The sequence below is a fragment of the Phyllopteryx taeniolatus genome, chromosome 5, assembly GCF_024500385.1.
Source record: "Phyllopteryx taeniolatus isolate TA_2022b chromosome 5, UOR_Ptae_1.2, whole genome shotgun sequence".
NCBI lineage: Eukaryota > Metazoa > Chordata > Actinopteri > Syngnathiformes > Syngnathidae > Phyllopteryx > Phyllopteryx taeniolatus.
Genome location: NC_084506.1, coordinates 29,230,439 through 29,245,340, shown reverse-complemented (window position 1 = coordinate 29,245,340; position 14,902 = coordinate 29,230,439). Strand labels below are relative to the sequence as shown.

General features: G+C 40.6%; 1 protein-coding gene across 10 annotated transcripts in view; it reads left to right on the top strand.

The window, feature by feature from the left end:
• Nucleotides 1-12,893, top strand: part of syt7a (synaptotagmin VIIa) — a 120,782-nt gene extending 107,889 nt beyond the window's left edge. For 8 of the 10 annotated variants that reach the window (XM_061774605.1, XM_061774600.1, XM_061774606.1 and 5 more), the window contains one exon: nt 23-12,893. In XM_061774605.1, the coding sequence (XP_061630589.1) occupies nt 23-127 (105 nt within the window). In that variant the 3' untranslated portion in view covers nt 128-12,893. The remainder of the gene's footprint in view (nt 1-22) is intronic. The other 2 variants (XR_009788697.1, XR_009788698.1) reach the window with 2 other exon arrangements.
• Nucleotides 12,894-14,902: the final 2,009 nt, after the last annotated feature.

Below are 14,902 nucleotides of genomic sequence, written 5' to 3'. Positions count from 1 at the left end.
TCCTCTTCCTCCCTTCTGTTAGATCTACCTGTCGTGGAAGAGTGGTCCAGCGGAGGTGAAGCACTGGAAAGACATGCTCGCCCGGCCGCGTACCAACGTGGCCCAATGGCATGCTCTCAAGGCCTAATGGCACTGCCCACCTTCCTCCATGGCCCCTCCTTTCCCCGCAACCCCCCTCCCTCCCAGTCCCGTCCTTATGCACAAGACTGACTTGCTGCCAGGCTGCGAAACACGGGTACAATTAGCCATCTGCTCTCTTAAACCTTTAAACTCTCTCTTGTCCTTGTTCCTCCTCTCATACGCTCCTGTCTGCATTTCTGTTTCTCACCACTTCACCCTCTCCTGTTTTTGACTGCCCATACGTTCTTCTACACTTTGTCTGTGGAGGCCTAATGTTTTGTTTCTATATGCGGACCCCTTGGTCCTGAACTGCACTGCAGCCACTGACCCACTCAAGGTGCCAGTCCCGTGGGATCACAGAGAATCTTAAGTGATACATAATATAGTGTATGATCGTTCCAGTAACACAATACTATCCAATATGTACTGTATGTACATAAACATTAATATATTAGGCTTATAGATTGCCCCCTCCCCCATACAAATAGGGTATATTATCCATAGTTTATCTGTTGTTCTTTCCATTCTTTTGTCTCCAATGTACTGTAGCTTCCATTATTTTGTTCCCACCTTTTACTTACTGTAAGTGTGGTTTAATGTCTGGTTTAAGTCGTAGAAAGCAATCAATACTTGGTTTGTAATGAAACCAGCTGAGCTCAAGATGGTATTGTTGATACTCGTGTCTCTCTCCTCTTTTCTCTTCTATTCCCTCATTTCCTCTTTATTGTTCCCTCTTTCTTATCCTCTGGCACAATATCAGTGGTCCCCTCCTCCCTACCAACTACCCCCATCAAACAACAACCACCTTCCCCTTGTCGTCTGTGTGCTGTGGTTGCTGTGCTGTAGCTCCAAATCAGAATTAGAGGTTAAAAGATATACTGTATATGTACTGAACTTTCCAAAGCTGGGAAAGCGGAGACACGATAAACTCATGAGGCGGATCACTCTTGATTTTTCCAGCCAATAAGCCCTTGACACAGAGAGAGAAAAAAGAAGACGTGGGAAAAAAATACTGTAAATCCGAGATCCTACGATGATGTCATTTTTCACAGTGAAAGAGGGAAACAATTTCAAATCTTCTTGCAACGAAGGTAACGCAACATGTGTGCTGATTTGTGTGCATGCCTTCCAATGTGCGCGCTCACTTCAATTTATGTATTGAGAATAGGAATTCTTCATGCTGCTCTGTGCTCTCGTTTTGCCCTATTGTACTGAAGATCTCAGAGAACTGCTCCATCTTCCCAACCTGTTTGCCTCTGTGGCGCGTCTGTATTAATGTATGCCTGCTGGTGCAAGTGTGTTTAGGTGTGTGTGTGTGTGTGTGTGTGTTCGAGCAACACAACTGCCATCGCAGCAGAAGTCTTCTCTTTTCTCTTTCTCTCTTCTTACTGCCATTGCTTCCCCATCCTCCTATACTGCCCTGCCTTCTGAACGAGGGCGCGGGGAAGTTCTATCTGCACTTTTTCAAAATTTAATAATAATAATAATAACCTTGAGGTTGAGGATGGTTTTGATGATGATTATCGTACTGGTGAAAATGAAGGGAGGAGTGTGTTAAAGGAGAGATTGGGGGAGAGGCTGCCTCTGCGCTGTGACTTGAGGTTGTTGAGATGAAGAAGAGGACAAAGAGGACGGATGAAGGGCTCTCATCCATCCTCATCCATTCAATTAAATACAGGTCAAACATGATTTGCAAATCCTCCTCTTTTTGTCTCGTTTTTTTTGTGAACATTCACTACCGTGGGTGTTTCCTGTTGGCAAACTCCTGCGGTGAGAAAGGCGAGCTTGCTTTGGTTGTCATGTGAAGGAGGCTTGCCGAGCACCATTGTTATGACACAAAGTGTAAAGCATGATCAGAGATCCAAGCAAGAGACTGACAGTTTCTGTATGTTGTTCGTGATGCTGTAAGCAGTCCGACAGGAGTGGATTCTGGCTTTGTTGCTGACCAAAAAAAAAAAAAAAAAAATGGTTAACCCTAACCCCATAGCACTGTTTCGCACTCCGTGGGTGTGATTTTTGAAGATGGACTGATCTGTGACTGCGAGATACTGGAGAAGCAGATAATCTTTTCCCCGGGTGCTCGAGACCAGCACAGTGTTTCAGTGGCTGCCTGTTTTGTCAGCCGCAGTCAACTCAAATTCCCTCACAGTAAATAAAACAGACATCCTTGGACAGCATGGATACTTGCAGTCATTTAAAGCTACTTGCTCAGAAGTGTTTTTACAGTAGTAAAAGTCCCTTGAGCCCTAATCTGCTCCACTAGTTGGGATTTATTTAATTGGTAAGATTTTATGTTACATTTTCTCATATATCTAATGTCAATCGAAGACGGTTAAAGACCCTGTAAAGTGAATTTATAGATTTGCTTGTTTTCTTCTTCTCAATTATTACACTTGTTTGAAGATAATTGCAGACAATGTGCAAAGACTGAGAAGTACTCAATTGTGGAGGTATAGCCTTAAACTGTTTTTCACCTTTTCTTTTTTTCATGACTTTTTGGGTGTGTGGCTAAAACGGCACCCAGTGACGCACTTGGGCATCCAGCATGAGTCGCGCCTCCCCCATATATAAGAACTTGAGCTTCCCAAACGTAGTTGGACGACCGGTCGGCAGTCACATTACGTCCCGACCAATGAGTGTACGTTGGCTTGGCGCTTATTTTATGATTATACTACACAGTAAGCGCGGCTCGACATTAACGGTGGCCCAGGGTCCATACACTGCCATGTCGGGCCACCACTTACCTATAGATGCTGGCCTGGCGGGGCCAGTACAAATTTCTAAGTGATCCAAAATTTTCAACTACCGAAAACGGCCCAAAAGTGTATTTTCGGTTTCGGACGTAAAGACTTTTATCACCGAAACAACCCGGCTGACACAGGATCTTGCGATGACACAAGGAAAAACCGTGACTGACATGCGCTTGAGTGTGTAGTAGTAGTGTTGGAATGTCAGTGCTAAGTAAATAGTTTAATAATTTTGTAATTGGTTTATTCTTTGAAGCATTAATATTAATTTGTGTAATTGCGATGCCTTAATTTTAGTGAGATTAGCAATAATAGCCATGAATGCAATTGTAGTAATCATTTCCTAAAGCGTCTTGAATAAGGCAGTTTATAGACACTAAATAGTCACAACAACTGACTGTATTATATCATGAATATACCGGGCCAGTATCAGTTTTGACATTTCAGGCCACCACTCCAAATGTCTGACAATGATAGCTATTCAATTTTGAAGGTGAACCTCCTAACGTAATTTTACATCACCATCGTTTTCATAGTGCATGTATACACTGCTATCCAAGTTAATTGACAGTTAACAGTTGAGCGGTTGATGCACACACTAACTGTATGGCTGTGCATTAGATGCCCAAGTTAGAGAGTGCGACAAGCAACAAAACTTAGGTTCAGCATAATGTATGTCATAAGATAAACCTCAGGTTTAGCATTATCTGCACAAGATTAGACCTCGAGTGCGCCTCTAAGCTACGTTGGCCTGTTCATGTGTACTTTCCTTGGACAGAATAGAACACACAGCTTGCTGAAGCCACTTGCTAGGCGAAAGATAACGTGTGCCCTCATTAGTAATCATAAAGATACTGGAAAAGACTACAAATGAGGAAAATAATCACAACGCACATTCCTTACGTGAATGTGCAGGAGATGTACTACCGCGGCTATTTGTGCAATTGTAAAGCATCTTTCAGTGTCATGAAAAGCGCTATATACTGTAAGTGTCATGCTTTACTATTGTTACTTCATTTCCCCATGATTGCATGGTGCTCAAGGAGGAATAAATCACCACACTCGACCTAGTAAACTGACAAAAGAGGTGGCGTTATTCTTAGCAACACGAGGCCTGTGTTTTGCTGCTGGTGCAGGCAAAATGGAGGCAGTCATGTTGCTCGGTGGCACATTTAAAACTCACAGCACACCACGAAGTGCTTTTGTTTTCCTTAATGCAAATTTTTGATATCACTGTATAACCTTTGTTTGAACTAAAATATCCCTTGGGCAAAGATCGTTGGTGATAATGACCTGATATAATGTTTTCCGTGATTACATCTAGCGTAAACTACATGAATAGTCATGCACAAGGTTGCAAAGTGAATAAACATTTGAATGTGCTTTGTATGATTATTCAAAAAGTTGCATAACAAACATTCTCTCTTTGCCAGCAGCCCTCAAACCAGCACCATTACAATGAATGGTACATTAAACAACACAAAAGCGTTTTTAAATCTGAGTTTTATGTAACCACCGCCTGTCTCATGCCTCTAAACTGTGAGATATGTGACCTTCCTTCAAAGGACTGCCAGTTTATGAATAAAGCGTGGCAAAGTTACAGATGCTCACTTTGTGTGTGTGTGTGTAGTTGCTTAGCTTGTTAACAGGCTTAGTTCTGTCCTTCGTCATTACTCTTTGACCAGGCGGAGTCAACTTGCAGGTGTTAGGAATTATTACCACTGACAAGCCAACAATGGAAATTGAAATTTGAAAGTAAAATTGAAATTGAAATGTTACAACCAAGAGGATTTTCTGTTAACTTTTCCCTTATATGCTTTTATAATCCAATGTCTATTTGCATTATGTGATTACAAATATTGAGACCTCTTAGTTTACATACTCCTAAAACTTTAAATTATTCAGCTAGAAATGCATGGTCTTGGTGAAGCAGTGTATCCCACCAGGCATCCTCCATTTATATATAACACTGAACAGGAATTTGTCCCACTAAATAGAAAAATTGAATCCAATATTAAGGTGCTAAGCTAGGTCAGTAACATTTTTTCCATTTTTTTTTTTATATATATAAACACCAACCAGCTCCAACACTTGCACAATCTAATGAGATCCAAACTTCTTTCTTTACAGAGATAAGAATGATTTAGTACAACAATTCGGCAAAAACTTGAGTGTCTACAAAGCTCCTGGCTTTAACTTTGCTTCAGCTTTTGTGCTGACACACTGAGTGTGAACATGATTGCCTGTGAAAGATTTGAAGCGCTGGGTCCGAGCGCCGCTGCCTTGCTACGTGCTGCGCGTGGGGACGCACCGTGGCAGAGACACTGTCGCCCAAATAACACAAAACACATTACACGCCAGGGAAGATGTGTTTTGTTGAGTTGTAGGCATACTTTGATGGCTAACTGCACGCTGCAGTGGTAAAACTGGGCCAAGTTAGTATGACTAAGGAAGTAGGAATTACGCCGAATGGCCTCTGCATAAAATAAGGGCGCTTGGTAATTATATTGTCGGGGAGGGGCGACTCATGCTGTTTCCTGGTTGCATCAGTGTGCCCCATTTTAGCCCCGCCCAAAAAAAATCCAGACAACTGACATGGTGAAAAAACAGTTTAATGGTATATCTTGAAAATTCAGACATAAATTGTTCTCAGTGTTTGCATATGTTTTCAGCACTTACCTTCAAATATATTTATTGTATTTAGAATTTAAAAAAACATGAAAATTACTTCATTGGGTCTTTAGGACAGTCATTTTGTCTTTAACATTAAATATCGTAACTACAAGTCAATACAATTTCAAAGAAATATACCATGTAGCTTTTTCATGATCTGGCTAACAAACCATGTGGAGGGACTAGTTTACCCCGTATCAAATAAATAACCAAGTTATCCCTGTGGGCCTGATGATATTGTTTGTCCTTGACACACCACACCCTTCCTTATTGTATAATGCAAGTTTTCCCCTGATGGATGTGGCGTCCGTGACTCCCGTCTTTGGAAAGGTGCCTGCTCTGCTGTAGTATTATTAAATTAAATATTAAATTAAAGCTACACCGCGCGGAACGTGTGTGGATTGAAATGAGGCTGCTGTGGTGTCATTGGGGAGGGTGTGCATGTGCAGGTGATATTCTGCTGAATCAGTGTAATGCCTAGTTGTTATCGTTTTGGGTCTCTTTTGTCACTTCCCCGAGTTTGTGAGTCGCACCTTGTTGCAGGCAGACTCCGTCTCCACCCCAAACTCACCTTTTGACTTGTCTGAAGCATTTGTCAAAACCAGTATGACTTCTCCCAATCAGGTTTAAGTAAGTGTTGTTTGAATTGTAACAATAATGAGAAATTGGACATTTTTTTTTCTTTTTCTTCACATTTGATTGTTGGTCAGTATGTGTGTGCTTTGGTGTTCTTGTGTTGGGTTTATTTCTTTACAACCGTGATACTAAAATCCTTCTGTTTTTGAGAACTTTCTGTAAATATCATTGGTGGAAATTAACATTTGTTGTACAACGAGTTTTCCTTTGTCACTTGAAATGATGATGAAAACGCGTTCATGATAACAGTGGTGATGTGGACGATGCTGATTATAACCGCCCTTCTTGAACAAGGGCTTTTTGATGTCCGCTGTATTTTTGTTAGAGGGCGTCGTGCAGTTGGGGGAGGGAAAAGGGAAGGAGTGCTACCTGACGCATCCCAGGCCCACTGTAGCAACACTGCCACGTAGCTTTACTCCCACCTTGACACTTCCTGGAAATAGAATATGGTACACATTGCAGAGAAGCCTGAGTCACTAATACACTCAGATATGTATTTTTATGAGAAGCGTGAAAAGGCAGCCGTTCTGCCCCCCGTCTCTTTGGCGACGCCTTCCCCTGTCTTCTTATGGGCTTTGGGATTTACTGTAATGCAATTGTGTTAGACAGGATTGACCCGACTCTCACACGGATAATGCCATACTGAATTTGGAGGCAGCTCAAGGCCAGAAGCAGGGGAGTGCCTGGCCCTGAAGATTACTGGCATGCTTGTGCTTCGGCCTCGTATTCCTCTCATTAAGCACAATCGACACCACAAAAGGGGCCTGTATCTTGGTGAAATTTAACAGAAATGCCAGGATTAGAGGTACCCATAAACTGTATACACACAAGTTGGAGGTTTGAATAAGAAGAAGATAAGATTGACCATTTAAATACAGTGGAACCTCAACATTTGAATGCCCCTCAAGTATAAAAGTATAACCAAACTTTTTGGGGAAAAGTTAATTAGAAATTAATTGGCGGTTGAACCGTCGTTGCATTTTATCAGGGCAGTCTTTTTTGTGTGTGTGTGTGTGATGAAAGAAGATGGATGGATGGATAAAGAGATCATCTCTCGTGATTGGTCCGTTTTAGTCACATGCTGTGATGACATACTCAGCTTTCCCCTTAGTTCCACATACCAACGACTCTGCTGCCTTCTTGATTGATTTTGCAGCATAATTAAACGTATCATTTGGTCATCGAAGTCCTTTTGTTCTAGCAGAAACTGTTCCACGGTCGCCATAGTTGTTGCGTTGTTCCTTGTTCCGGAAAGGAAAGGAAAAACGGGTACCAGAAACTCCACCCTGTGGTGTTCTAGCCAACCCCAGCCGTAGCGATACCCCCGGCTTGGAGGGGAACTGCAGCACATTTTCAAAACTGCGCGCGTGGGTTGCGCTTGAGTATAAAGGCAAACTGCGCGCGGGATTGCCGCAGTGACGTCAGCGCGAGTATAATGAAGCCTTAAAGATCTCCTTAGGTAAAAGTTAAAAAGTACAAACTGAAATGTACTTCATACAAAAGTAGGAATGAATTTTTCCTGTCACTTATATACAATTCTGTATCTGTTTGCCACACTGGGAAAAAAAAGCTGCTCCCAAAATAGTTTCCCTCTTTTATTAACTTGCATTGTACTGAAAAGAAAACAATCACTGGACAAAGATTTGCTGCAAACTAAATTCTGACAGGAACTGAGAACAGGTCATTCATGAGCAAAACAAAATAATATAACAAAAATGCTTAATTACGTATCGATAACAAATGTGTATGTGTTGTTGTTGTTGTTTTGTTTTTTTCCCTCAGATTAGACAGAGAATTTTAAATGCCAGAAGCTTGTGGTCTGTAGGCTGATACATGAATTATTCTTGTAGCCAACAGTTAGAAAAAAAACAGGTTAAATAAGGCAATGGATGGGCAATATTTTGAAACTATTTTCAAATGTAGGAAGTAAAAGTAAAAAGTCATCAGAAAAATAAATGCAGTACAGATACCTGAAAAATCTACTTAAGTACAAATACTTCCCAACACTGGTATTCCAAATGTGAATCATGTTGTCCCTCTTTTACATGTTTTTGTTGTTTTTGTTTTTTTTAAACTGATTTTGACCAGAATGGATTATGTTTGACCTTTAGGGTTCCACTGTATCCGAAATAGAACCTGGGCCTTTCTCCACAAAGCTGCATGCCAAATTTGAAAACCAAATGCACAATCTGGCTCAAGTTATTTCCATCCTTCTCTTTGTCCACTGTATATCCATGCGGGGATGGTCTCACATTTCATATTTCAGACTGGCCCCACTACTACTCCCGCAGCCTGCAGGAAGGACAGTAGATCCACTCCTGCCTCCATTTGTAATGCCATCCCATAGCGGGCATCCCGTGGGTAAAACAGAAAACACTCGTTTATCGATGCTTTAAAAATAATCTTTTACTCCAGATCCTCCAAAGCCTTAAGAGTATTTTGCTGTCTCTGCCGGTACAAGTACAACCCCAATTCCAACGAAGTTGGGACGTTGTGTTAAACATGAATAAAAACAGAATACAATGATTTGAAAATCATGCTCAACCTATATTTAATTGAATACAGTACAAAGACAAGATATTTAATGTTCAAACTGATAAACGTTATTGTTTTAGCAAATAATCATTAACTTAGAGTTTTATGGTTGCAACACGTTCCAAAAAAGCTGGGACAGGTGGCAAAAAAGACTGAGAAAGTGGAGGAATGCTCATCAAACACCCGTTTGGAACATCCCACAGGTGAACAGGCTCATTGGGAACAGGTGGGTGGGTTTTTATTTGTTTAACACAACGTCCTAACTTCATTGGAATTGGGGTTGTAATTTGGCTAGACTTTGAGGAATTTGGATCCACTGTCATCAGGTGGGGAATTAGCAGGGTCTGAAAGTAAGACTAACTCGGGACTCGTTTGGGATGTTGCGGCTAGCACTCCTGTTTCTTCGCCTTCCTGTCTGAACTTGCTCTGGCTTGCCTCCTCAACAAAGAGTGCTCAAACTTAAATACACACAATTGTGATGTGTACAATGTAATTCCATGTATTTGCATATTTATTTCTTTATGTATTTTTGCCAACTTTGTAAAGTGTATAAACATCTATAAATATACGAACAAGAGAGTACTGTATAGATTTTAGCTGCCTGGTAAGGTTCCTCGTATATACAGTACTTGGTAGACTAAAATAAGTGTAGAGCTGTTTTAAAGCCAGTTACTGAAATTCTCTCAGTAACTCGGTGTGCCACTGGCGCTTTTTATACAGTATCTTAAGTTTTGGTTGTGTTTTTTTTTTTTTTTTTTTTTTTTTTTTTTAAATTTGTGCCAGTGGAAACAAAAGTGTGTTGTTCTTAATTTTGTCTCTTTGTTTGTCAGTTGGTTATTCTGTTGCATTTTTTTCTCTCTCTCTTCTTTACTTTATAAGACACAGCGAGGTTCTGGCAGCCAGGAGAGTGCAGTGGAACGCAGACTGGGACCCAGTGCATTAATGTGTGTGCATGTGTGTTTAGTGTGTGTTGGTCCACGCTAATGCTCTCTGTGCAAAGCTCCCCTCCTACCCTCCATCCCTCTCTCTGATGTGGCCCGGTGTGTGTTCGGGTGCAGGATGACTGTGTTGGCTGAAGCTGGCAGATACCCCCCATGACCACTCAACTCCTTCATTGCAAAGCTTCATTTTAATCCTCCACCAAGTATAGATTTCCACTTCCTCCACTCGATTGTTCATTTACGCTCCCATTCAGATGGTAATGCATACACCTCCAGAGTCTAATTTAACAGTAATCCATGCTCCCTCGTCTATCTGGGATTCTGTGTCCATTAGCGGCTCTTATTCCTCACCTTATTTTTTTTTCTGCAGAGCTCTGTGGACCAGACAGGAATCAAGCACAAAAAAAGAAGGTAGAGGCTTGCACCTCCTCCCCAGGGCCGGACACATAAAACTAGAGAGGCAGAGTCGCAGCCAAAACCGTGCATGCACAACATCCCCGAATCAGAGCTAAACACAATATGGCCCGGCAAGGTCAGTCACATTTATTCATGTACTGTTTAGCTACGATGTGCTAAAACTTACAAGAATACGGGTGATAATATCATATAATAACAACGTACAAAATAGGACTTCCCTTTAAAAGTTAAAACTGGTCAAATCATCCAGTGACCTCAGTGTAAGAGTTTTAACAAAATCAATTGCTATTGCTATTCTAAAGTGTGGCAACACATTACCTAAATAATGACCCAACACTTGAATTTGGTTTCAAAATGACTCAATAATAAGTCATTTATGCTGTCATTTCATCTGTTTTTAATGCCTTCAGTAATATAGACATGTATCCATTATTGTAAAGTGGTACCCCATAAGTAAGTGATCATGTCGTCTGCTTTGATTCCAAATGTAAAGCAAAATATTTCAGACTGCAATTTTATTGTTGATTTCACTTGCCAAACCTGTTCCATCTTTATTTTCACCATTTCAAGCGTAACGTTTCACGTTAAAGTCTCTCACCATCTTCCGTGACCAATACCTGAAAATTTGTACCGTATTTTTCGGACCATAAGTCGCAGTTTTTTTCATAGTTTGGCCGGGGGTGCGATTTATACTCCGGAGCGATTTATACGTGAAATTATTAACACGTTATTATATAATTTCACATGTTATTTTCACACTGACAACCGCAAGAGGGCGCTCTAGGCCTGACGAAAGCAACGTAGAAGAGGAAGTGACGCATCGTCTACCTCCGGAGTTGGCGGAGTTGTTTAGAAGTGAGACCGAGGAGGAAGATTTCATTGGATTGAGTGATTTGGAGTGACACTGATGGTTTGGTAAACTTGTTAGCATGTTCTTTATGCTATAGTTATCCGAATAACTGTTAATATGTTACGTTAACATACCAGGCACGTTCTCAGTTCGTTGTTTTTGCGTCATGTAACGTTAGCTGAATGTGTTACGTTAGCATACCGTACACCTACTCAGCCTGTTGTTCTCTATTCTATTTTTATTTGAAATTGCCTTTCAAGATGAAATGCCTGTTCTTGGTGTTGGATTTTATCAAATAAATTTCCCCCCAAAAGTGCGACTTATACTCCAGTGCGACTTATATATGTTTTTTACTTCTTTATTATGCATATTTTGGCTGGTGCGACTTATACTCCAGTGCGATTTATAGTCCGGAAAATACGGTATGCATATTCCTAAGCGGACGGGCACATTTTGACGCCTGGGCCACATCCATTCTTTACTTTGACCCACCAAGCATTTACATTATCAAGAGTCCTTGCATTAAATTTGCTGTTTATCTCATTAAATATTTGGTACATTTATTTATGGGAATAATAAATAAAATCACAATAAACAAAATAGTAAATATATAACAGTATAAATTTAAAATAGGACTATTTATTTTAATATTTCTTTTATATATATATATATAGCCATTCACAGTACCCCTTATCCTATTCAGGGTCGTGGGGCACTGGAGCCTATCCCAGCTGACTTCGGGCAAAAGGCGGACTACACCCTGAACTGGTCGTCAGCCAGTCACAGGGATATTATAACATTTGTATTTGATTTAATGTGGTTAATTAACTATGATTATACTATTACAACTAACAGACTGGTAGCGTAGTGATTCATGCACTTGCCTTTCATGCAGATGGTCGCATCCGCCATAAAAACGGCCAAACAAGTCACGCGAGTGACTAGGAGTGATGACCACTGACAGGAAAAAGCTGAAACTCACTTCTTCATTTTACCGATGATAAAATGAAATAATATGTTAAGTATTATGTTATTATTAAGCTAAACAAGCTTTAAATACACATTTGTACTTGTTTTTATAAATTAATCTACGAATGGCCTGGTCCATCTGTCCGTTTAAAAAAAAAAAAAAAAAAGCAATGTGGCCCTAAAGCTGATGAACATACATTCTTATAAGTGGTCGTCCTTTTCTTTGACCTGCGATGGTGGAGTTGTAAGGACGAAGGGCACCTGTCAGCGCAGCGAACTTCAAGTCAAAAGCAGCCATATTCAAAGGTCAAGCACAGGCCTGCTTGTCACCTCGTTTGTAACAAGAGACTGAGAAAAGCCTTAAAGATGGGACCCACTCGCTAATGAGCTACTTGTTGTGGACCATTGCTACCCCTCTCTTGCACACTCTAAATTTATAAGCAAGTGCTCTGATGTGTTGCTCTGTTGCTGTGTACATATGTGTGTTGTGCTTCTGTTGACGTCTCTGTGTTATTGTAGCATCGGGTTCTTACTGGGCGACCTCCACAGACGTCCTCAGCCTCCTCGCACTTGAGTTTCACGCAGGAAAACGTCAGCCATTTCAGCACAAGCCATGATTATACCAATATGTAGATGCTTATTTATGTTATCCTTACACCACTCTGTTGCTTCATATCTGCCGTCATGCTGACCTCACCCCAGGAGCAAAAGGGTGAGGAACGGTTGGAGGTGGAAGAGCCCAGTGAGGCAGCAGAGTGGTTACTTGCCGTGTCCCATCATGGATCAGGAGGTCAAAGTGAGGGCGTCTGAAGGTCACACCTAGTAGCACTTTGGTTTTGCGTTCCATGTTTTGTTTCTTCAGCCTCTCCTGTTTTTTGGCCGAGCGGACTGTGATCTTACTGGTGGTCGTTGTTTTCCTCCCATCAGTGTTAGAGTGTGATGAACGGAGCCATGGAGCTGAGCTCTGATTTTGTTCCATATTAAAGAATCATTTTTACTATATAATTCATTGGCTTTCTCAATGATTGATGACTCGCCTTCTAGAAACAAACACCAGAGGGCTGGTAATTATTGTCACAGATTAATTATGTGTTCATCAAATCTTAGTGAACATGTGGCTTATTGTGACCAGTTGAATCGCCAAAGCAAATGATAGCATCTCATGAAACTGAACTGATGAAATCCAAACTAAAAATGACAAATCCCAGATTTTCACACCCGTTGCAATTTTATCGCGCACCCCCTGCTTTAGAGGTTTTAATCATAAGATTCAGCCCTGATTTTTATACTTGAAACCCACCTTATAAAAAGCCGCGTTTTTCTGAGTCCGTAATAAATATTTTCAAACTTTTTTTCCACATTCAATGTGACCTAAAGTGGATATAAAAAGTCAACATGCCTTTGCTTAAATGTTAGATTTTTGTCATTTAAAAAAAAAAAAAAAAAAAAACGTCGAGATAAACCATGTAAAAAAGAAATTCTACCATTAATGTGGCCTATAACCTCCAGTAATCTTGTTGAGAGATGAAGTACAAATAAATGACTGAAATAATGTCGCTGCACAAGTGTGCACACCCTCTTTTAACTGGGATGTTCTCAATTTACCAATCATGTTCAAACTCATATTAAATAGGAGTCAGCACACACCTGCCACCATTTAAATTGTCTTTGACTAACCCCAAATCAATTTCATATATTTTAGTAGTCTTTTCCTACCTTTTTTTAGTTGGGTGTGGGGGTTGCTTTTTGGCAGAAACCTGAAAGTTTTGTGACTTTCTGACTGCTATTTCAAACTGAGTCATTGAGCCTTGTCCAAGGCCCCCGTTCCAGTTGAAGGAAAACAGCCCCAGAGCATGGAGCTGCCACCACCACTTTGCTGTACGCTGTAAAAAAAACAAACACAATTTTATTTATTTATTTTTACATAGTACTCAAATGTTTTTGGGGCTTTTTTGTGACTGAGCAAGGTCGTATGACTTGACTTGACTTGCTTAAAATTTAGTGGTGACTCAATTTGACTTGCCTTTGATTTTTTTTCCCCCACAGGAACTTGGTACTTGCGCTTAAAACTTGGTTACGACTTGAGACTTGCTTGCAAATTGTGCATACGTGACTTACTCCCACCTGTCGCTTATCGGTGCAAAATCGTACCCAAAAGCACTTTCCCCTAGATGCGTACAAGCCAAAGAACCTTTGGGTGCTGTCTAGAACCTTTTTTTTTTTAGAGGGTAGGTATTGTATTCTTGGAATGATGTGTGGTGTTGTGTTTGCGCCATACATACTAGGTTTTACACGATCAGGATTTTTGGGGCCGATCACCGATCAGCGAGTTTAAAAAAAACAATAACCGATACGATCACAAGATGGAGGAATGTGTCTATTTGAATGACCTGTTCATTTACTGTATATACCTGTGTACTTAATTGCTCATGTTTTGGCCAACAAGTTCAACCTTGGTTTCATCGGACCTTAACAAAACTCCCAAACACGTACCTGTATGGGAAAACACGTGCGTGTGTGTTGAAACCAAGTTGTATCATTTTGGTAGAAATTCCAAAAGGTATGTATGTCACAACCACAACACCGCACATCACCAAAAGAACATTATACCTACAGTGAAGCGTGTTGTTGGCAGTATCATGCTTTGCGGCTGTTTTCTTCAGCTGGAACTGAGGAGATAGACAATGTGGAAGGGATTCTGAAAAGTCTGAAATAGGGGTTTTTATATTTTTACTGTATAACTGAATTTAAAAAGTCAAGAGGGGCTCATTTTCAACCCTCCCCCCTTCCCCCCCAAAAACAAAATGAAAAACATCTGTTTAATAACCTGAAATTTGACTTAGGAATTAGGAATTTCACCTTCACTTGCTTCTCAACAAAAGAATGTTTTCATCACCTGTCAGAGTGCAAACCTAATCAAAGTGGAAATGTGTGCTCTGAACTGAAGATGGCTTTACACAAGAGATGTCCTTGCAATATGATACATTTGGAGACCTTTTACAAGGAAGGATGGT